General features: G+C 41.5%; 8 protein-coding genes across 8 annotated transcripts; 7 read left to right on the forward strand and 1 right to left on the reverse strand.

The window, feature by feature from the left end:
- Positions 1–1,105: 1,105 nt before the first annotated feature.
- On the forward strand, positions 1,106–2,417 carry EAF02_006715 (uncharacterized protein; the record flags this gene model as incomplete). Its single annotated transcript, XM_038902763.1, has 5 exons — positions 1,106–1,280; positions 1,327–1,521; positions 1,557–1,779; positions 1,835–2,230; positions 2,288–2,417. The coding sequence occupies 5 exons, from the start codon at positions 1,106–1,108 to the stop codon at positions 2,415–2,417; spliced, it is 1,119 nt and encodes a 372-aa protein (XP_038757084.1).
- A 1,003-nt stretch (positions 2,418–3,420) lies between these two features.
- On the forward strand, positions 3,421–4,650 carry EAF02_006716 (uncharacterized protein; the record flags this gene model as incomplete). The annotated part of the gene is given in 5 exon segments (XM_038902764.1): positions 3,421–3,782; positions 3,799–3,817; positions 3,880–4,103; positions 4,130–4,211; positions 4,270–4,650. 5 exon segments carry the CDS (start codon positions 3,421–3,423, stop codon positions 4,648–4,650), a joined length of 1,068 nt encoding a protein of 355 aa, XP_038757085.1.
- A 965-nt stretch (positions 4,651–5,615) lies between these two features.
- Positions 5,616–7,458, forward strand: EAF02_006717 (uncharacterized protein; the record flags this gene model as incomplete). The annotated part of the gene is made up of 5 exons (XM_038902765.1): positions 5,616–5,981; positions 6,036–6,226; positions 6,248–6,817; positions 6,872–7,246; positions 7,296–7,458. 5 exons carry the CDS (start codon positions 5,616–5,618, stop codon positions 7,456–7,458), a joined length of 1,665 nt encoding a protein of 554 aa, XP_038757086.1.
- Positions 7,459–8,774: 1,316 nt separating this feature from the next.
- EAF02_006718 (uncharacterized protein) lies at positions 8,775–10,926 on the forward strand (the record flags this gene model as incomplete). The annotated part of the gene is made up of 7 exons (XM_038902766.1): positions 8,775–8,957; positions 9,009–9,137; positions 9,219–9,528; positions 9,577–9,671; positions 9,840–10,369; positions 10,438–10,815; positions 10,860–10,926. 7 exons carry the CDS (start codon positions 8,775–8,777, stop codon positions 10,924–10,926), a joined length of 1,692 nt encoding a protein of 563 aa, XP_038757087.1.
- A 1,534-nt stretch (positions 10,927–12,460) lies between these two features.
- On the forward strand, positions 12,461–13,220 carry EAF02_006719 (uncharacterized protein; the record flags this gene model as incomplete). The annotated part of the gene is made up of 2 exons (XM_038902767.1): positions 12,461–12,707; positions 12,760–13,220. The coding sequence occupies 2 exons, from the start codon at positions 12,461–12,463 to the stop codon at positions 13,218–13,220; spliced, it is 708 nt and encodes a 235-aa protein (XP_038757088.1).
- Positions 13,221–14,766: 1,546 nt separating this feature from the next.
- Positions 14,767–16,314, forward strand: EAF02_006720 (uncharacterized protein; the record flags this gene model as incomplete). Its single annotated transcript, XM_038902768.1, has 2 exons — positions 14,767–15,857; positions 15,909–16,314. 2 exons carry the CDS (start codon positions 14,767–14,769, stop codon positions 16,312–16,314), a joined length of 1,497 nt encoding a protein of 498 aa, XP_038757089.1.
- A 1,069-nt stretch (positions 16,315–17,383) lies between these two features.
- EAF02_006721 (uncharacterized protein) lies at positions 17,384–19,595 on the reverse strand (the record flags this gene model as incomplete). The annotated part of the gene is made up of 5 exons (XM_038902769.1): positions 17,384–18,486; positions 18,539–19,201; positions 19,251–19,397; positions 19,463–19,492; positions 19,556–19,595. 5 exons carry the CDS (start codon positions 19,593–19,595, stop codon positions 17,384–17,386), a joined length of 1,983 nt encoding a protein of 660 aa, XP_038757090.1.
- A 998-nt stretch (positions 19,596–20,593) lies between these two features.
- Positions 20,594–23,605, forward strand: EAF02_006722 (uncharacterized protein). Its single transcript, XM_038902770.1, has 4 exons — positions 20,594–21,722; positions 21,770–21,823; positions 21,885–22,751; positions 22,822–23,605. The coding sequence occupies exons 1-4, from the start codon at positions 21,101–21,103 to the stop codon at positions 23,121–23,123; spliced, it is 1,845 nt and encodes a 614-aa protein (XP_038757091.1). The 5' UTR covers positions 20,594–21,100; the 3' UTR covers positions 23,124–23,605.
- Positions 23,606–23,832: the final 227 nt, after the last annotated feature.

Consider the following 23,832-nt stretch of genomic DNA (forward strand, 5'->3'; position numbering starts at 1 on the left):
TGCGTCTAATATTGACAAACAATCTGACGGCTACGTAGTCAATAGCTAATGGTCTGAGTATGTAAAAAACATCCCAAATTGTAATGAAACCACCCGGAACGACAAGTCACCCATGCCAAATTTGACAGAACAGTTCCACCATGACAACTTTATCCTGCGAGATAGAAGTTGAATCAGAATGACTCTCGCCGAGTTTGTCTCTTCATTGAGATCTCTGGTTTACAATGTGACATTATTTACTCTCGACATTTTCCGCATGCTTTTACCCCCTGACAACCTCGCCTAGTTGTGAAATACATCATTGATGAAAGACACAAGCTGAGACTTAACTCCGCAGAAAAGAGGGCATCAAATATGCTGTTGCAAGTTTTGATTTTAAATATACACACACACACACACACACACATATATATATATATATTGTAGCCTTTAAATAGTTAACTCGACCTTACCAGTGCATTGTTGCATGGTTCCTTATGAATTTTTTTGTTTGGCTGCCTTGTTATTCTCTATTATTCATGATTCTTGACATTCATGTCCTCCACCCCTCAATTTTGTTGAATCTTTATTACATTGGAAAATGCAATAGTTTCCACTAAATTCACTACTTGAAAAGAGTCACAAGCTTATCAAGCACCCGAGATTGCATGCTTTAGTGAGGCAAAGGGATAATCTCCGGGAAATATAACCCTGTATGACTACAGTTGTATATTCAGGAAACAAGAACTTCTGAAATAGATACTGAAAGAACCATACTCGAGTGATATTGACACTTTTATTACTTCCTTTTGTTTAAGACTACAACATTAACTTTGATTTCAATAATACGAACAAAATTTCCTATCAAGTCTTGAAAGCTGTTTCTTTCACACTACCTCAAGTATTTCTCCGACGTGGTGATAGCCTCAACTCTCCACTATTCAACAATTACTTCCAAATATAGTCCGCATTTCCGCAATTGCTACGATGTCCTCTTCCCGAAACAACGGAGTCTCGGTCAATGACAACGTCATCAATTTTATGGACATCCCCGAAGCAGACCGAAAAATATTCCTGATAGATCTCGCACATGGGTTCTTTAACTTGAGTTTAGTCCCCTGAACACATGAAAGAAGGAGTCATTCGTAGGCTAAAGGTAGCGTTCAACACAAAGGGGAGTACCGTGGATGAAACAAACGAACAACCCAACACTACCGAGCTTCCTACAATCATAGATGTATTCGAGCCATGTACAGCACAGCCTACTACGAGTACTACCCCAGTTCTCAATGAACCATGGGGTAGAGAAAATGACTTGGGAGGAACTTCAAAAACGCGGAACAAAAGTGACCAACGAAGCTCGTGATGTCGATTCTGAACCACTCTCTGGGCATAAAAATCACCATGCCAAGGAGACGACCGTGCCAGTCACCAGTCCTATCTTAGATAACTCGAAGGAAACAGAATTAAAGATAGCTCGCAAAGAGTTAATAGAAGCGGACAGGATTATCCAGAGACAGGACACCAAAATTGCCCAGCTACGTGCATGGAAGAACCAAAACAGCTTTCTTGTTGAGAATATGGCAAAAGAACATGCGACATCTCTCCAGACAAAAAATGTGGAGATCGCCAATCTTCAGACATCTTCCTCGCAGATGTTGCGACTCTTGATAAAAAACACGAGCCACTAATCGAAGTTGCAGTTCAGATACTTGGCCGTAAGAGAGAGCTTTCCAAACCTGGCAATCTGAGAAACTCACCCCTGATTGAGGAAGGTAATTCTGCTGCTCATGGTGGAAGGTCAGTGATTTCAATTGATGAAAGACAATTGTAAACTTACTAATCAAACTAATAGATGCTTAGCAGACTTGCAAAGAATGGAAATCAAGCCTATGGATGGCGACTCAGACTGGTTTGAAAAGGGGTATGGCGTAACAGACAAAGGTGCTCAGAGGTTCAAGGGGAGTTCTGCGTTTCGAAAACTCATTAATATGCGATTCGACTTGCGAAATCTCGAATACATCGATCAGCAGATTATCAGCGAGTTTGAGACTACGTTCCAGAAAATAAAGACGCAGATCAACGAAAGTCTACCCGCGGAAGGCCAAACTGATAAAGATGATGCATATATCATGGAGGCGCTGCTGTTGAAAGACCCAGTTGTTAAGGCATTATTTCAGGAAGTTTGTAGCAATTGGGTCGCAGCAATTGATAAAGATCAGACCACTCGCAAGGAGATCAGGAAGGATCCGTAAGCAAAGAGACTTCCAATCTTGTTCTTCTATTATGCTAACTAGACACAAAACAGCAAAACGATGTCTTTCGGACGAAGATCTAACTTCTCTGGAAGAACAAATCGTTCTAGATGGAAACAAGGTAGCAGTATCATGGGAACTATCAGTGAGGGCGTGAAGAGTGCAATAGAGAAGATTCTCTAGGCTGGAGCCTGGACGGTTAGTTTGGTGTGGAAAAAGCTGGCCTGTGATGAGGGAGATTACTTGTTTTTGATAACTTACGATTGTATAAGGACAATTTACACGATACAAATGGGTCATACTGGCAAAATAATAGATTACTGTATCTATAAAAATTCTCAACTTATTTCACAAGTCAAATTTACACACACGAATTGAAACCAATAAGTGAAGATAACACTTATACAGATAATGCGCCCGCTATCGCTAGTGAGTAGGAAAACTCAAACTTAAGAGTTTGGACTCGATTCTTCTCTAAAATTAATAATTGATGATAATATCTTCGCTCAGCCTTCAACTATCAGAGGAAATCACTAGCCTAATCTTTTTTTTCCACCTACCGTACCTGAACAGAACACGTGAATCTCGCTTAATTCCTTATATGGATGCCCCTGGACTTACGAATAGTACCTACGTACTGCTATATTACATGTCTTTGGGTGTTACATACACGATGGGAAGGGTCGGAATTTGAAACCAAGCTAGGAAGTGTGTTCGTAGCCATGGTGACGTATAATTTAATCGAAAGTTTTCGCGGACATGCGACTCCTCATGTATAAAGCAGCTAAGACACAGACAGGCCATCTACCAAAGATGTGTTGCGGTCGATATAATACTGCAGCTCACGATGTTTATGTTACTGGAATGAAACCAGTCTATATGTAATTGAACGTATCTAAGTACATAAAACTGTTGCTACAGTAGTTTCGAGTCGCTAGCGCTATCGTCAGTACAACCACATGACTGTGCCAACATCTAAATCTTAGTATAAAATCTTCAAACATTTACAAGACTGATTCCATTCTTTTCGTTCATTATTGATCATCATTTCACGGACTAGTCTTCCAAATCTGCGACCATAACCACTTCCTTTTGATTTTTTTTCGGTCTCTTGTCTCAAAAGTTTTCGATCACACAAACAAATCAACACTACAACTATATAAACTTGTTGGCTAACGAATCAACAATGACGGACCGAAAGACTCCGATTCCCACCCCAAGATCTCAAAATTCCCTGCCAGCATCACTACCGAATATATCCCAGCTTACTAGTCATGAAAGTATGAGCGGTAATCCCATGAAATTGAATACTTCAATGCTTGAGAAAAAGGAAGACTGTTATTTAGGCGAAGATACAACTGACTGGAAAAATCTTTACTTGAAATCCAGACGCCAGAGTATGAAAATTCGATCTCAGCATCAACAAGAACGAGACAGACTTATCAAGGAGAAGTTAGCACTTCGTAGGGGTAACAGACTCCTTCAGTCCGCGTTGACCCAGTCCCGTTGCAACGCCTCGAAGGTGTTGGCTGAGAGGAATTTTCACTTGTAGATAAGATGCTAGACAGTATAAAGCAGAAGTTGTCTGAAGAGAACAAATTGACCCACCTGCTCACCAATCGCTTGGATGGTTTAAGAAATCCAGTGCAAAGGATTGTCAGCGCGGACATCGGCTGCTGACAAAGCCAAGGAGCAAAGTGACAAGTTTGCCAAATTAGCACGTACTCAATTGAAACATTCATGCGAGGAATTGAGCAGAAAGGATCATATCATTACCAGTCTTAAGAAAGAAAGGGAGGAACTACGAAGTACTCTTCAGAATCGGAATAATGAGCTTATGGACCTGGATCATGTGCTTGAAGTTTTACAGTGAAGTAGTTGAAGGTATTCTGAAGAGAAAAAGCGAATGGAGCAAATCATCTCATCGACGCGACATCAAAATCATTGAAAAGGCAACAAGGTTGCGCATGGAGGAACGTGAGTTAATCTCTTTCTTTCTCAACAAATTGAAGATCTAATTGCTAACATTTAGAAGGTGTCTCGCAGATGCTTACCGGATCAAGTCCACTTGCGACACGATTTGGAATGGTATAAGGAATATTACGGTACAACTCCCGATATTGTATTGCAGTTCGAAAGCAGCACGGCATTCAGAAGACTCATTAATATGAGATACGAGGTTTATCGCTATAAATACAACATTGGAATATTGCTGATGTTTTTGAAGAGGGTTTTCAAAAGCTGTTGGAGAAGATTTTGGTCAAGGCTCGGGGAACCGAATCAATGCAAAGCATCCTTGTGGGAAATACGGATACGGAACCCAGACGCGCCTATTTCGACCTCTGCATTCTGTGGGAGGACGAAATACCGCAAGAAATATCTGTACCTTAATAGGAACAATTGGGTAATCCGATAATGTTTATATTTGATGTACTCAACCTCACTCATATAATATATAGTATGTGCATATTTTGGTTTTCTAGAACTGTAATTATGACAAGGTCATTTAGTATGAATCTACGCATACGTATTCTTGGTTTTTGACGAAACCTTATTTTTTCATTGTACAGATTCATTTGTTTTATCCCCAAAAAGCAATTTGCTTCATTAGATTAGCCACTACCTAATTATGTACATGCTAAAATTATCTGGTTCAAAATTTCATAAATCTTTGTGAATTCAGCAAGCGTATAATGTAATTCTCAAATACTTGTAATCTATCGGTCACATTACTCTAACTCTCCTGCCTGAAAGGCCCAGAGAGTGAATGCAGACGGCAAGAGAACAGAATTGTCGAAAATTACAAGCAAGGATCAACACGATTAGACTTTCACTATATGTATGGATGTACCAAGTGACCGCAGTATAGGTAATCAAAGATGCGCATGTGGCTGTGCTCTAGTCATACATCCATCAAGGGTTACAATACTTTAATCCAAGATGATTTGAATATGATCATTGTATGCTCTAACAATATTCTCTGAAAATCATTCTAGTCCTCTTTATCACCCAGATAGCTCAAAACAAACGACATAGCTTAGGTCTTATGTGTTGCAGTATCTGCCTGTATGTGATTATTGAAAATACCTAGCTAGATTGCTATTACTCCTAGGTACAAGTCTGTATTGATGCTTGGCAGACAGTATCTCGAGTGAATTGAAACATCCTTATGAATTAGCAGTAGTGAAACTTATAATTTTCGCTTAACTTGGTAGTAAAAAGCGGTCACTCCAGTCTTTCAGAAAACATACCCATAAAGTTTCCACGACACACTCTCCATATATTTTGATATTTAACTACGACTGATAAAACTATGGTCGCGACCCTACAATAGTCAACCAAGCCTTACGATTTCTTACTTCAAACTCGACATAGTCTAAAATGCCGCCTATAAACGCTCCGACCAGCACCCAACTCACGTTTCGGAATGACGTCCCGAACCTGCCCGTTGAACAGCCCCAAATCTCAGAGATCGATAAACTGAAACAAGCTAATCTCAAATTGAAAACGGAAAACAGATGGCTTCGAGTAGCAATCAGGGAATTGGGTATAGCCAATGAGATAGCTGGAGCAGAGAAAAGGTTGACTAAAATCAGGACCGGCATATTTGAGAAAATCGACGCCGAATCAAATATAGTTTACAGCGACGCTCAGCTTAAAGCTAGAGAGACTTGGGCACCTCTCATTCGCGATATCATTCAAAAGAGACAAACTTTCGATACAACACGCTTATGGAAAGATCGCGAGGTAACTTCCACCCCCTGTGAACAGTTGTGTGAGAAAATCTAATAGTCTCTTTAGGATTACGAATCGGCAGTTGCATCATGGCAGATGACGCACACTAGACGGGATGACCTTGAGATAATTATTAGCAACAAGGGGCTCGAAGATCAATTTATGAAGCTCGATAAAACAATCAGACGCTTAGCAAAAAGCAGCACTGAAATCAGTTCTGAGCATTCCGAGATTTCGGCTGAGAACACAAAGCTAAAGTGTAAACAGCATTGAGCAAGAAAAAAGTTGAAGGTGCAAGCTAGCGTTCTTTCTAGCGTTCAGGAGAGAGAGAAAACCCAAGTGATTTCGATTCTTGAAATGAAAAGTAAGCATGAGAAAGAGATGAAGGAACAAAATAAAGTTATCGCAAGCTTGAAGGAAAAGGAGAAATTATCAGTGGCCGAGAAAACTAGGAAGTATGAGGCAAAGTTGAACGAACTGAAAGTTATTGTCGCCGATATCGAACAGAAAGCCAAGAACTCGGTAGCTGCAGTCAAAAACACCTATGAAATGAAGTTGACAGAACAGAGCATGGTTATTGCCAACCTTGAAGAGAACAAAAAATCTTTGGCAGCCGAGAAGAAGATAGAATATGAGCAGAAGCTAAAGGAACAAGAAAGCATAATCGCCAAACTCGAAGAAGAAAAGTTAGCTTCAGCCGCTGAGATGCAGAGAGTCGGTCAGGAACTAGCTGCCCATCGTGAAGTTTCTGTCAGCATCTTGAACCGAAAGAGAGAGCTGACGAAGCCACATGAGATTCGGGACGACTACATTATTGAGACAGGAAATATCTCAGCACATGGTGGAACGTAAGTGAAATCTACTCTTATTCCTCATGGACTCACTTGCTAATATTCGTGTAGTTCTCTGGCCGACGTTTTTCGAATCAAATCCAATCCTGATATCAACGAGCAAGCATGGTTCCAAGAGATATATGGTGTATCTATAGACACGGTGGAGAGATATGGAAAAAGCGCAGCGTTTGTGAAGCTTATAAACATGCGTTATGAATTGTACAGATGCGGCGCAGAAAACCGGGCTGTTGATACAGAATTTGAAGAGGGATTTCAGAAACTACTCGCTGGAAGCCTGGAAAAACATTCAAAAGTAACACCGGAGTCGATTGATAGGTTTCTGTTAGAAAGTAAGAGCGGAAGAGAAATGTTCCAGAAACTATGTAGTATCTGGGATATTGCAAGAGTCTGCCAAAGAAAGCAGTTCCGAGAGAGTAGAGATCCGTAAGTACCCTGATATTTACACATCAAATATTTTACTAATTCATTGCAGGAAAAAGAAATCTATCTTCGGAGGAAGCTTCAGAAGCGTGAAATCTAATGCCTCGGTTTGGACGGCAGAGACTCAGAGAAGAAGCAAACTCGACCAAATCGAGGAATATGGCAAAGAATTCTTCTCCTCTGCGAAAGATGCTTTACCCTGGACTAAGCATTAAGATTAAATACCAGGCGCAAAAGAGGATCTCAACAATGCAGACTCAATTCGCGAACTATTGGTTTTACATGTCTTTGGTATATCTGTTCTGTTACTAGCATAACGGCCATCTTCAGAGGGGCCATATCACAATGCATCTACGCATTTCTGTCTCTACTACTTTATTTCTGGAAACTTGTTAATTGAATAAAATACTTCAACTACCTATCTTTGCATTCAATTTCGCTCATCTATAATATGAACGGAGTGAAGTGACGTTATTAATAGACCTACATGCTCAATCTAATGTCTTCTCTATATAGTATAGCTAATCTTTATGAAGGGAATAGGTAGTAATTAAAGGTCTGTCACTTTTATGAATTAAAATCTTGGATCAATGGCACTGTAATTAAATCAAATATAACTCATCAATTGGCAAAAAACCAAGAAACGGCAGTCACTATTTAAGAGAGGAAGGGAGACAAATAACGATCAAATAACACGTAAGGTCTGGGTAGATTCCTCCGCTGTCGTAGTTGTTTGCTAAGACTTGCATACAGCCTGACCTAAATGTGGGGTTTACCCATAATGATCATTGTATTCCACAAAATGCTCCAATGAATCTTAAGAGATAACCTTTGGATGGAAGACTCACTAGGGAGTTCAGATGATATTGCTCAGATTCTAGTTTAACTTTACTGATAATTGTAGCTTTCTGACCATAACTTCTTTATGTTTCACTCCAAGTTCATCCCTGAAAGCATAGGTATATCAACTGTATTAGATTGGTCAATAACGAAGATTGATAATGAACTAGCTTAGATTAACTCAGTATACTGATACCAAAGGAAGATTTACAACAATTAGAAGAAACGTCGGGTTTATATAATGTCACTATTTATGTATCTCTATAACCACAGCTCTAGATCTATATCAATTACAAATGAGCTATTGTTCAATCTCTCAAGAGTCTGTAGTGTAATCTGAAATGACTAGTGTTTATTATTTCTTACAAATTAACATCTCAGGATATCATAATTATTACACTTGATACTTCAATTATTTGTATATCTACAGTACCCACATTTGTGAATGAGCATCGCTTATTGAAACTAATGTGGACCAAAGGTCTAGGCACATTCTCGGTTAACAGGAGCTGTATCAAGATCATCAACTGCAGTAGGAGCACATCAATTAGGAGATGCTTTCTCTGGAATATTAATTAACTTCTTAACAATATCTTTTGATAATCTGGTTTTTCCATATTTTCCATTATTTTCGATATCATCAACAACTCAGAAACCATCTTCATTCCATAAATCTTTTGAAAAACTCAAAATGGGAAAACGAAACAACAAGAATGGCAGCCAGAAAAAGGCTGGCAATGATACCAGCAACGATGCAAAATTAGCTTTCACCCAGGAGACACCTGTCAAGGGGACAACTGCAGGGAGCGCAACTACCGAGGAGACACCTGTCATGGAGACAATTGCAGAGGGCATAACTACCCAGGAGACACCCGTCATTGATAATTAAATGGAATTGATCCAGAAACTGCAAACTTGTTTCCAGAGTCAAGAAACGGATTCGAATGCATTGCGAAGTGAAATGCGACGTCTAGAGGATAAGCTCAAGGATACACAGGATGCACTCAGAAATACACGTGAACAATCAAAAGTCGAAATCTCTGGATTAAACCTTGTCATCAAAGAATTCGAGTCAAATTTAGAGAATACACGAGAAGAACTAAAGACCAAAAATCATGCTTATGCAGAGCTTTAGGGAGAATATGGAGATGATGTGTTGAATTATGAGGGTGGGATCAGGGTCTCGAAGATAGAGAAGGAGAAGCTACAAGCAACAGTAAAGGAGCTCAAGTCTGTCATACAAACTGGATGTATCACTACGGAAGTATTGAAGCAAGATTTCGACAAGGAACGATTGACCCATCTAAGCGAGGTGGAAAGGCTAACAGCAACGATACTCGAACTGCAGCGAAAGAACATGTCTAAAGATATTGAAGTAAAACCAGAGCCTTCAAACATCGAAAAAAGTATTCCTAGTGCTTCTACAGACAAGGCGAATGCCGATTGTGAGCACTGTGTATTACAATCAGCTCAGATAAAATATATGAAAATAGATCTAGCCGTTCTCTCTCTGTCACTCACCCAAAACGATGTCGGCATTCTGACAGGGTTTTACTTCAATACAGATAACGGCGTGACGTCAGTGGGGGTAGAATACAACACAATGCAGGTTGAAAGAAAAAGGGGTTGGCAATATTCTCTACCCAAGATGGTGCGAACCAGCATGTTAAGTTAAAAAAACGGTCCTTCGGTGAGTCTTCCAATATGTTGAAAGAATGTAGTGGACCGTGTACCAAATGCTGATATCATTCTATAGGACTACAGAGTTCTTGTCAGAAAGTGGCAGACTTCGTATTCATATCTGGAAACCATCGAAATCTTGCAAGCAACTTACTGCCAGTCTGAGTATCAATATAAGATGGGCTGTAAGAAGCACGAAGAGATTACAAGTCTCAGGAACGAATTATCGGCACCGAAAATAGAAACGATAAACTGCCAGGAAAAGTTGATAGCATCTCATGGCAAGTTAATAGATGGTATGAAAGAAGAAGCGAATATAAAGCGCACGGAAGAAAAAATCAAGCAAGACAAGCTCAAAGACGCTCACCAGAAGGCTATTGAGTCCCTGCATGCGAGTTACAAAGCTCAAATCATGAAACTCGAGACAGATATCAACGCTCTGAATAAAAACTGCGAAACTCGAATCATGGAAGTCGAGAAGGAGCATCTTCCGTATCGCGATCTTGCTGAAAGTGTCCTGGCTCGCGAGTTTGAGTGGTGTAAGCATCCCAGAGCACGCAACGAGGAGATCATAGATCAGGGAAATCTTGCTGCACATGGTGGAAAGTAAGTTTGTATCTTCTATTCTAGCATCAGCCATATGAGAATGTCGGCTAATAATTCTGTGTAATCAGCTGTCTTGCTGTATTGAGAAGGACAGAATTAAGTCCAACTGATGGAGACGACGAATGGTTTAGGCTCTGGTACGGTATTAGCATTGAGACCTTCGCCAAGCACAAGGACTCTCCAAGAATACAAAAGCTTCTTGACATGCGATATGAAATGAAGAAGTTCAAGACTGTCCACCTTTTCGGTACAGCTTTTGAGCGGAATTTTCAGAAGACCATGTGGACTATCGAAGGAATGGAAGAGCGCCAACTACTTACGTCATCTCAAAGTCATGTCGATGGAGATGAAAGTTTAGAATCTACCTCGGATCCTATCTTCTTGTCGATATGTTCTGAGTACAATGAAACTGCAGAATACGAGAAAAGGCGCCGAAAATCGGATTGGTAAGTCAGAATTTCATTATCTTCACACACTTAATGCTAATTAGTTATATGAAACTCGGACATAACGGTCAAAACATGGGGGATTCGATCGTGGACCGAACAATTTATTAGAATGATAGAACCAAGCATAATTAGAAATAGAATAAGGTTCACAGTCTACATTGTCAATATGTTTCCAAGCGCATTTGACGAAACTAGCTGGTGCATCTAATTTCTAGAGAGGTTTTGAAGGTGAAGAAGTTCCAAGTTAAACAAGAGAAAGAGCTTTGAGCACTCAAGCTCTTGGCCACTCAATCTGACATACTGAGACTTCATCTTCCCTGGTTTATAAGTATAGATTCCTTAGGATTTGCGAAGCAATACGGAATTACCAGGGGAGAAGTGCGGCCATGAAAAGAGTTTGGGTCGACAAATACGCCTCTTCAAGCGGGTGATATACCACGGAGATGAAATAATGGACTATCCGAAGGAAGCTTAAGTGGTAGATGAAGTGTTGCGATATTTCTGCAGCGGATAAAATAGATGGCGAGTCAGAATTTCTAATCCTACAATCATGATATTTACGCCGACTAGGTATGTGTAAACAGAGGAAGAATGACCACTCGGTCATACAAAATACCATCTAGAGATCCAATAAATTGGAGGATAGCATGCTTCTGATTTGAAATTCAGAGATAGACAGGAAAGTTCAGACATTTGTCTGATTCAGGAAAAAGCGTTTACTGTTGATATTGACAGTTCCCAACAAATGACAAAGACAGAGCTGAGGTTAAGAGAGTTTCAAAAGCATCAAGGAAACCTCAGAAACAATTAAATCACAAGATACGATAGCCACTGATGTATCTATACATCCTGAGCCTTTCTTGAAGAACGATTTGTATGCTGAGGTCTGATAGAGCTGAATGAGAGATCAATTTAGATCTAAGTTTGAATTTTAAACTCCCGAGGAAGGAATGAACAACGTGTATCATCTTAGTCATTCATACTCATCTATCTTGTTGAAGATAGTACTCCTCTTTTCCTATGAAGCAATCCATTTGAACATTACTTATTAGCTTCTCCTGTTAGCGACAATCTTTTATCTGTCTTTGATTCCATTCATATTACTTTCTTTTATCGACAGACCTGTGACTTTCAAGACAACCGTGTGTCTCTCTCCAACCTCCTTGACTTCAATACTGCGAGAATTTTGGAAGATACGCATAGCAAGATTACAAAATCGAGTATGAAAGCAATATCATGGCGACTTGATTGTATTCGCGTCTGATACTCTTCGAAGTCATCAGAATGTTTCTGGATAGCTTCTACATTGGAAACTATATCATCCAATATTGTTGTCCGGACTATAATCTCAAGTTAACTTACAAATAAAACAGCTCAGCCAGAGATAATTTGATCAATTCACTCAAATTCACTTTTGGCCCAATCACCTCAATATATTTTTTGGCCTTCTCGCATTTATCGATTCACCTTTTTCGGAGGCGCGTCAAATTCAATACGTAAGTTCTTCTATTTTCACAATACCTGAGTCGCGTCACGTCTGCCGTTGTGCTGCATCAAAGTCTCTGACACATATCTTCAGCAAATTTGATCCAACCAACCACTCTACCAACCAACGACACTTCCACCTTTATCTATCCTCAGTATGAATACTCCTGGCCAGTTACCCATTGGACCTTGTATAGGATGCAGTACAGTCACAGATCGACTTGTCGCATCAGATAGAATCTTCCACAATATCCACAACCAAAAATTGCGCGACAAAGAGCAAAAGTTGCGCGAAGCTGAAAAAAAAGTCCGCGAGTTAGAAGACCAAGTCGAAACCCTGACGAGAGAGGCAAACCTCATGAAAACCATTCCTCAAAATCGGCGCCCAGATACGAACTCACAAAGTATCGACGGAAAAGATGAAGATGGATTCGACGCTGCAGATCAGGATCGCAGGGTCTGGAGAGGAACTACTCAACATTGGCAACGCCATCGCAGACGCGCTTTTATACCAAGATATTGCTGGGAAGTATAAGCGGACGGACGTGGAAGTTTATAAACGCATGTACGCTGGTTTTCATCCCGATTTCGTCCTAGCCAGCAAGCACTGCACTCGCTTTCTCGACATACTTAGTTGGCGTCGAACTATGGCTTTCTTTTATGAGCAGCCGTATTATGAGAAAGAAAAGTTTCAATACACAGTCTTTGCGCGCCAGAGCCTGAAGATGAAGGATAAGCTGAGAAGATGGTCTGGAGAGGAGTTTGAAAGATACTTCAGAACAGATGAGGACGGAGAATGCGCATACCAAGACATGAAAGACGAATACGAGATAGAATTGGAGAAGTATCGCGATTTTGTGAGGAGAGATGGAAAGAAAGGTCTCGAAGGATTTGTCGCGAAGCTTTGGTCAAAATGAGGAGGTAATCTGGGGAACTGGATGGGGTTTGGGGGACTTGGACTTGGACATGCACATGGAGCTAGAAGAAAGCCATTTGAGACGAAAAACTGTATCAAATCACTGGGTAATGAGTAGCATGGCACTGGAGCTTGAGAGAAGGTTTTGTATGTTATCGAACGAAAATGAAAGCTTTGTCGCCTTCTTGTCATGTAGTATGTCAACTGACTGACAAACAAGAATCTGTTGACTCTAGATATGAGATTGTGGTGGCCACATCTCTGGGCAATATTGACCTCATCGCTAGGTCAGAGGCTAGAACGAAATACAATATCTACCACCACTTTTAAGCAATTACTTGGCCTTCTTAAATGACATTCTTCTTAGTGTGTTCTAGCTCGTGAGATAACAGATTGGAATGCTGATTTGGAAACTCTAACTTTCTCCTCAAGAACAAAGTGTCAATGCGTACCGTGTTGTCGATATCTATCGAAAGGTAATTGTTCGAGATCATTTTCTATCGCTCAATTGATGCATGCCAATTCTCTCCTAACAAGCCTAATGATGTTTGGTGAAGCAACGAATCCATAATTTCGCCGAAAATTTTAAACTATTTCCAGCCAAGCAAGTAAGTAAAGCTCTTGGCCCTGGCGAGTCCGGGCCAAGATATTCTTCGACAGAGAGCCTCATGCGTGGCACCGGTCTCGCCGTGGGGAACATGGAGACCAATCAAATCACGCGGTTCGGTAGAGATCAATCCGATGCGCAGATTCTCGATCTCCTCAAACTTTCTGAAATTCGTTCATTTGGAATTTAAATGCCATGTTCATGGTGATGATGGAAAAAAAAGTGGAAACAGACTTTGCGCCAAGCGTCTAAAAGAACGCGGGGCACCACGGGGTGCGGGGGAAATTCGCTGAAATGCAAGACTTGGCCAATAGCACAGCCTCAAATATGGATATAACTTTTCTCCTACAAGGATGCTCGAGGGAATTATGCTCGACTTGTGGTAGTTACTCCAGACATGGGGGTGTATTGACGCGAATCCCTTGGTGTTTGCGGTGCGGCGAGTCCTTCGAACTCTAGAGACATCTATGACCCGCTTTTGGGTTAGTGACCCAATCACAACAATGGGAATCGGGAAGAACCCCTTTCGCGTCTTCATTTTGCGTTAAGGGTAGGAAATGTCTTGGATTTGTAACTGCAATTGGTGTAGTCGGGTAGTAGCACACGCCATCTATGTACGGATACTTCCTGGAAACTCTTGATCAATTAGCGCAGGCAAGAAAGTGCGGGTTGTGCGCGACTAGAAGGGCCAAGGAGCATTTCACCGAAAATTTCAATGTTGGGGATATTGTGGGCATTGGGGATATCTCCAGATGGTGATAAATAGGAAAGAGAATATCCTCTTTTTTGGAAGACCAGACAGTTCGACAAGTCTCATCTGACTGATACTTCTTGCTCTCTTCTCTTTCATTGTCCCATCTTTCTCGCCACATCCAAACTCATATACAATCACTTGTATCAACTCTTCAATATCATCCTCAAACCAACTCACGACGTAATCATGTTCGGAAGGAAAACAGAACCCGAAGTTCAAGATGTCTTGGAACAGCGTCGTCCTTCCAATGCCGAAGTAATGGACAATCGATCGGTTGGTAATACCGGCTTGACTGGCGCTGCAGCCTTAACTGTCAGACAATCTATCTACCCCATCACCCTTGTCACAATCCTATTCTTTCTCTGGGGTTTCGCCTACGGATTACTCGATGTCTTGAACGCAAAGTTCCAGACCGCACTCAACATTACTGCTGCCAAGGCCGGAGGTTTGCAAGGAGCATACTTTGGTGCTTACTTCATCGGTCCCCTAACATATTCCGGATGGATCGTACGAAGATTCGGATACAGATGGACCTTCATCGTCGGTCTCTGCATCTACGGTGTAGGAGCATTGATGTTCTGGCCCTCCGCAGTCTACAGATCCTTCCCCGGTTTCTGTGGAAGTTTGTTCATTGTCGGCTCCGGACTCAGTACTCTTGAGACCTCTGCAAATCCATTCATCGCCACTTGCGGACCTCCTCGTCTTTCAGAGTTCCGTCTCGAACTCTCTCAAGCGTTCCAGGCGGTCGGTTCAGTTGTCGCCCCTCTTTTGGCTTCCAGAGTCTTCTTCAAAGAGGGTGAAGGTGAAGATTTATCGAAAGTTCAATGGACCTATCTCGGTATCGCCGCTTTCGTCTTCCTCCTCGCTGTTGTATTCTTCTTCAGCAAGCTTCCAGAAATCACAGATGCTGATATGGCACTCCAAGGCGAACAATCCGCCGGTCTTACTGGATTCGAAGAGAAACCCATGCGCAGACAATACAAGCTCTTCTTCGGTGTTGCAGCTCAATTCTGTTATGTCGGTGCTCAAGTAGGTGTTGCAGCCAACTTCATCAAGTATGCTGAGGAGAGTGCTTCACTTTCTTCGGCAGTTGCTACCGATAGATTTGCTATTGCTCAAGGTCTCTTTGCAATTGGTAGATTTGCCGCCGCTGGTATGATGATGATTGTCAAACCCCGTTATGTACTCATGATATTCATGACTGCCATTATGGTTTTCATCTCAGTTGCTATTGGTGTTAAGGGCGAGGCTGGTGTTGCTATGTTATCTATTGTTCTGTAAGTTCCCTCGTTTTCCCCCATTATGAAATCAGCGACTAATTTAATCAGTTTCTTCGAATCTTGCATCTTCCCCACAATTTTCACCCTTGCGATTCGTGGTCTTGGTCGCCACACTAAGAGAGGTTCTTCTTGGATTGTCGCCGCCGTCTCAGGTGGTGCTCTCTTCCCCGCTCTCACTGGTCTTCTTGCCGATAAGAAGGGCTATCATATTGCCATGACTGTTCCATTGATCGGTTTCTTCGTCGCTTTCGCATTCCCAATCTACCTCAACACTGTCTGCGCAAAGGAACTTGATGGATTCAGTGCCACCAAGATTGGATATGAAGGAGCAGATTTGTCAGCTGAGAAGAGAGAGGACAGTATGGTTTGGGAGGAGAAGGGTACAACCGGCGCTGATGCTCATCACTTGGAAGTTGAGGATTCTGAGAGCAGGAGGAGACATAATGCATTGTAAATGGAATGAGAAATGAATAATGGAATTTTGGAAGCATCACTGGATGGTACTAGGAATAGAGGATAGAAAGTTTAGAACGGCTTGAGTATTATTAGTCACAATTAGAGAACTTTATTTTTGTACATTAGTTCAGATTTTAGTTAGAACCTCGAGTAGTAATGAATTAAAAGATTAAGATTAAAAAACGAACCTCTATCCTATGAATGTGATCAAATTCTTACTTATCAGGTAAAGACACTGTTGCCTTCACACAACGAGTACGCAAAGAATATTGAAAGAAAAAAAAAATCATTTGACCACCCCGCACAGAAACTCACAGTCTGACCAGCTATCCAATCAATTAGTAATAATGTATATATCATCTAAGATAGTTGTACCCGAGTTTGCATATAGCAAGCTAGATCCTAAAAGTATAAAACAAGAGCATCCTATTCCCTCTCCCTCGTATCAATACCACCACTTAATCTTCCCCAAGCCACCTATGTAGGTACCTCGCTATTACCCCTTTTCTTCGCTTTCCCAATCATCCACCTCTCCTTGAAGTGCATTATGCAGACTTTCGAGACTACTAATCCCGGTAGTGTATTTATCCAGGCGAATAAGTAAATAAGCCACACCTACACCATACTCCTATTTTCAACAGTCATTCTCATTGTGTAACATGCATGAAGTGTAATTGAGGGATTGTTGGCTGTTGATTGAATATCGGTACGGCTGGACGCATATATCACCAGATTTATCCTGTTGTTTGACGCAATGATGTTGGACTACAATCCATACGTATATCAAGATGAGCCAAACTCTTGGCAACAGAATCCAACCCCGGTCTCCAAGTTTGCATGTAAAAATGACACAAACCAAAAACTCATTGCGATACAAATACTATTCTATTTCTTCCCTGATGATTATATCATAAGAAGTATCGGGCGGAAATTCTATCTAATTCTCATACATGCATACGCAATCGCTGACTGCCAAAATTCCAACTCCTCTTGTACACCAAAGAACGCCATTCTTGCCCTATCCTGCCTTTTGAATAAATTGTTGTTCACTGTAATGAGACTGGACCTTAGCTTCCGCTTGGCCCACCATGAGGACCTTTACCACCATCAAGAAGTAACTTTGGTTTGATAAATCCTTCATCCAACTGTTTGAACCATGCTGCATGATCCTCGGCCGTTCCATGCAGCAATTGACTGATTGCGCCTGATGCAGTAATATGTGGTGCTTCAGGACGACTTGTACTGCCTGAAGTTGGGTAAGGTGATCCCAGATCACCGCTATCCTGAGGTGGCGATGGCCTTCTCTTCGGTGGTCGATTGGCTGGTGGTGGAAGATCAGATGAATCGCTATCAAAGCCTTCATCGCTTGTGCTACCGGTCCTACCAAGAAGATCCTGTTCACTCTCGTTTTCCTTTCTCCCATTTGCATTGGAACCCTTCCGATTCATACTTGCTGATCTAACATTTGGACTAGCGTTGCCGCTTGCATAGCTTCCACGCTCTGCTTCTCTACGATGTCCTGGCCTAGCAAGACCATCAAGCTGCATTGCTCCATTGCTTCGTCGTGGATCGTTTCCAATTCCTGATCCGGAATGTTTGTAATAATTTCCGCCCGAAATAGCTTCAATATCGAATTCGTCATCACTATCGATTTCTTCGATCACTCCAGTACGAATGCCGAGAATTTCTAACATGCGTGCTGTTGTACCACCGAAAATAATGACAGTAAGCACTACAACCACAAGTACAGTTGCCTTTAATGCCCATGAATTCTCGCCAGTCATTCCGGCTGCCAAGGCGACACCTACAGCCCCACGCAATCCAGCCCAAAACAGCATTGCTTGATAATTGTAGGGTAGTTCATCTGCGACTTCCTGCCCTCTTTTCTTTGCACGGTATCTGAGGAACCAATTGATGAGTCTCGAGAGAGGAAACACGGCGGCATATCGGGCTACGCAAATGCCAATGACGGTAACTATAATGAAGAGCGGCTTAAATTGTAAGTCCTTCTCAGTGAACAAAGATAATCCGAGGTAGATGAAGATAAAATTCTCCGATAATTGCGCAAGTACTTGAAACAAGTATTTAGTAGTAAGTTGCGTGCGGCGAGACATGTTATAATATGCATAATGCTTTAGGGTGATTCCACAAAATAAAAGTGTGACGATTCCTACTTCATATTAGTGTTGATCTTTGGATGAGGGATTTGCTGGAATACAAACCAGACATATGAAGACCATTAGAGAAGAAGTAGCTGGCATAGGCAATCAACACAATCAGACAGCTTTCAATCTTTGGAAATCTCCTGACGTATGTGTACTTCAATCCCAAGGCTGTAGCAATTCCTATGATGATTCCAATAATCAAGCTTCCGAAGAACACTGCCAAGAAAATGCCGATACCTTCGAATAAACTGAGGAGACCCAAAGTTCCTGCGTTACCACCTTCTTTGTATCTTTGCGCTGTCTCAAACAAGACAATTGCGATAGCATCGTTCAAGATCGATTCTCCGAAAATTACTGTATAAAGTTTCGGGTCGACTTTATAGGTGTTGAAAATCGCTAGAATCGTAACAGGATCGGTGGCAGAAAGTGTTGCTCCAACAGATATAGCATCAACGAATGTCATACTGACCCCATCGAGGGGAATTCTCGTGTACAACCATAATACCAATCCTAGCACAATTGCCGATATAAAAGTCCCGGCGAACGCAAATGTAAGAATAGTACCAATGTTGCGAAAGAAATTCGCTTGGTGTAATTCGTATCCGGAAGCCAGGATAATCGGTGGCAGGAGAAGATTGAAGAATATCTGTTCATCGAAGCTCACAAGACTTTGTATAGAATTTCCAGCGCTGACTCGAAGTATTAAGCCAATGGTCATACCTAATTGGTTAATATATACCTTATGAACCGCCCGATCAACATAACTTACCAGCAAAGATCGAAATGGAAGTTTCATGAACAGCTTCAACTTTCTTGATTTGAAGCAAGTAACTTGTGAAGAGGGCTACAATGAGTAGCATAATCAAGATGAAGAGAGCCCATGATGAGAATATTTCCTTCTGTGATGAATCGGGTGCTATGGAAATGGGATCAGTTGTCATTTGGGGATTGTCTTCTGATGTTGGAAACACTATAGCATACCGTCGGGATCTTCTTCCTCGGATTGTCTTTCTATTAAACCACACTCATTAGCTGACGCACAAACGAACCTGATGGACAGAATCGCAAACTTACTCAGAAGCTCAAAGACGGAGCCGGCGATCGCCGCAGACATGATGGAGTGGTATCTAGATAGCTATTGCGATATCGCGAACTTTATCGAAGTTATGTGGAAGAATTGCGAAAGACTGTACAGTCGCTCAGAGACGAGCAGCGAATAGCGAGAGAACGACGCATGTATATCTATTAGTTTGAGAGTGAAGAGGGGTGTTCTGGATGTACGAAGTAATTCTGAAGTATGTGGGTTTCGTGGTGGTGATAGTTGGTGGAGTAGGTAGGGAAAGGCAGATGGATACTGGGTAGTACGAAGTAGGTAGGTAGATTGTCAAACATTCGGTTCCGTGTTACTTGGATGAAGCTACTTCCTACTAGGCACATGATATTATTATGATTAGCACGCAGTATCTCTCTGGCCAGGTTGTCATTTTTATTATCATATTACAATTACGACAAAGCATCCAAATTTGCGAATGGTGCAGAATAAAATATCGTATTGTTTGTTTAAAAAATGTATCATTCACAAAGGAAGACATAATTCATTGTATTCGAATTCCTTCTATACTGAAATACCAGGAGTCTGATGTTTGCTCCTGTTCAATTGTTCACATTGTACCGTCTTCAACTCCGGATTCCCTCATACCGGGCAGTTATACTTTGTAGAGATGTTCTTCTCACTCGCACTCACACTCATGGATAGTGGGGGCGGTTACATATGAAATTGATATAAAATTGTCATGTCGCGTTTGTTTCTCATTGCGTATACCATGAGCTATGGCCCATCGTCTGTCTCCCTGATACTTCGTATGATTTGTCCATCTCCACGAATCCACAGCCATTTCCTCTGTACATGTACATCGTACATATAACGTCTGAGAGGCTCCGGATCTTATGAAGGTTTCCTGTCTCTTCTTTTGATTGGTTGGTTACGTACATCACAGCCTTACTTTGATTGGTGAGGCTGAGATATCTGATCTGATTACATAATTATGTCACTTGCAGTGGTACAGCATCTCACCTAGTCATCAACCTTCACGTCACATCACATCACATCAGTTGACAAGGGACCTTGAATCATTACATACTGTTCATATTTGAATTTCGCAGCCTCGTTCTAGAAAATACAATTCGTTCAACTCATCTCCGCAATCTCCAATCATCCTAACATGTCAAGCTGTGTTACATCGTATTGACCACGCACATGTACAGATCTCGAATTTTCCGATGCACCTCATACCTATTTGATTTTGCGCACTGATCCACCAGACCATCCCAGCAGACGAAGCTGATCCGCGTGCACAGCAGCCCACTCCAGCCTCGTGATGCCCAGAACCCATAGGAACCAACTCATGTCTGAGACCCCTTGTTGTCATTGCGCCTTGCGTCTCCATTGACAACTTTGTTGATTCATACTATAACAGACCGCAAACTCCAAACAAATTCCAAAAGCAAACGACAACTGCAGTGATTCCACGGACTTGCGGTCAACTCGAAAGTGGATTTGAGAGTTGTTGAACAGAATCCTCGACTTGGGTCTCGTACTCTTTTCTTACAACGAAGAATATGGCAGAAGGTGACACACGTAATGTTCGAGGGGAGGAGAATGATGAAATGCAGAGTGCCGACTCGAAGAAGGATCAAGATACTCGAATGGAGGACCACAAACCTGCAAACGAACAGTCACCGCTTTTGTCTGCATCTGAATCGGAAGAAGAGGAAGAAGGTCTCATTAACGGCAGCAACATATTAAATCATGACAATGATACTTTCTCAGAAACAAAGGGGATATGGTACATGATACTTTTGACCCTCAGCATAGGCGGTTTACAAGTGGCTTGGGGAGTGGAGTTGTCCAATGGAACACCATATCTTCTATCACTCGGTCTGAGCAAGTCATTAATGGCTTTAGTATGGATCGCAGGACCAATGTCAGGAGCTTTAGTCCAGCCATATATTGGTATACTAAGTGATAGATGTCGATCACCATGGGGTAAAAGACGACCCTTTATGGCCATAGGTACTGTCGCTACAGTCCTGTCTTTAGTTTTCTTAGCTTGGGTAAGAGAAATAGTTGGTGGATTTCTAGGGTTATTCGGTGCGGACAAAGAATCTCAAGGCGTCAAAGTTTCAATCATCGTTGTCGCTGTTCTCTTAGTTTATATTTTAGATTTTGCTATAGCTACAGGTTTGTGCCAATATACTAATAGTAGAGAACTCACTGACATCTCTTAGTACAAGCTGCTATCAGAGCTTATATTCTTGATTGCGCCCCTAGTCACCAACAAGGTATTTGTTACTAGAAACACTCGTGTAATGTTTCCTGAAAAGAGCTAACTCCTATCTTTAGAAACTGCGAACTCATTCGCTAGCCGTGTCATAGGTATTGGTAACATTGTTGCTTACCTCGCTGGTTATATTGATCTACCAAAGTATCTATGGTTTTTCGGAAATACCCAATTCAAGATACTTTCTCTAATGGCTTGCGTGGCTCTTTCTACCACTGTCACCATAAGCAGTGTTACCATCAAAGAACGTGATCCAAGTAACGAGCCAATTCCACCTGAAGCAAAATCAGGACTTATCCCGTTCTTCAAACAAGTTTTTACCTCCATCAGGCGTTTACCTCCTTTGACTCGTCAAGTCTGTGAAGTGGAGTTCTTCGCTTGGATTGGCTTTTTCCCTCAACTTTTTTATTCGAGCTCCTATGTCGGTGATATTTATGTTCAGCCATATCTAAGAGAAAATCCCGACATGACTCCAGCAGAAATCGATAAGCTCTACGAGCAAGCTACTCGTGTTGGAACTTTCGCTCTTTTGATGTACGCTATTACATCGTTGACTGTCAATGTCGTCTTACCATTCTTCATTACTCCGTCCTACGATGCACACTCATCAGCCGCATCAACATACTCTCATAAAAGTTACACAACACGTTTCTCACGATTTATGGATAATCTCGCCATCCCTGGCCTGACCCTTCGTCGTGCATGGCTCATAAGCCATCTTCTTTTTGCAGCATGCATGTTTTCAACTCTCATTGTACGATCTATTACAGCAGCCACTATTTTAATAGCATTAGTTGGTGTATCATGGGCTATGACGTTATGGGCACCATTTGCTATCATCAGCGCTGAAGTTAGTAAACGTGATGCTGTACGTAGAGCACGCCAGCAATCGATAGTTGGCGAGGATGATTTGGATGAAGATCAAGCTGGTAAGTTGCTCTTACATTGTCATTCCGTGCATGTTTCTTCTTTGTTGTCAATTGCTAACAATGTTCTCAGGCATCATCCTCGGTATTCACAACATGTCCGTTGCAGCCCCTCAAATTCTCGCTACACTGGGCAGCAGTATCATTTTCAAATTCATGCAAAAGCCACGTGGGACCCCAGGAGACAGAAGTTTTGCGGTTGTTATGGCTGCGGGTGGTATCAGTACTTTATTCGCTGCATATCTTACTAGTAGGATCAAAGATGAGATTGAAGTTCCCGGGGACGACAATAGGAATAGGGAAAGAGGAGAAAGTAGTAGAACAAGAATTAGTAGGAGAAGTACGGAGACTCCGCTGATCTTGGGTAGTGGATAAACAGATAATGAGAAATTTTGGAGTGGGTGCGAGAGAGATTTTGTGTGTCAGATTAAGCAAGTGGCTTACTAGCGGGTTCTAGGAGTCGAAATGTTCTACTGGTTAGAAATGATACGGATTTGGGGGACGAAACGTTTGGTATTTAAAGCCATGCTATGAAATGGAAACGATTAAAATGAAAACGATGAATGTGGTTGTTCTTTTTTGTGTACTCCATATACCAAGCATTTGAGATGTATGTATTTTATACCTACTGTGTTTTGTTGCGTTGTATTTCATTGCATTTAATCGTCTAGCAATAAAATTGCAGCGCTTTTAATCCTGGGAGTTTTGGAGATGCGCTGTGCCGGAAATCAACTTTATTGGATATTTGCATGTATGTCTGTATCTATCTCCGAAAAGAAAAAACTTGTAGCTAGATTTCCTGGAATGAAAGTAATTTCTATATTTATGCTATTGTCATATGACGGAGCTTGACCGTGGGATAACGAGCCATTGTAGCATCTGAAAAGAATATATATATACAGTGGATCAGTCATCCAATCCAACCGAATACTAAGATGTGAATACTGCCGCCTAACAAATACGGCCTTCGAAATACACAGCCAATTCACTCTCGTGCCCGAACCTCAGAGTGAATATCAATTTCGAATAACACTAGTGTTAATCACCGTATCCAGATCTTACCAGATACAATATCTCTTTGCTT

This window comes from Botrytis sinoallii, assembly GCF_014898435.1.
Source record: "Botrytis sinoallii strain Bc 23 chromosome Unknown BSIN_011, whole genome shotgun sequence".
Classification (NCBI taxonomy): Eukaryota; Fungi; Ascomycota; class Leotiomycetes; order Helotiales; family Sclerotiniaceae; genus Botrytis; species Botrytis sinoallii.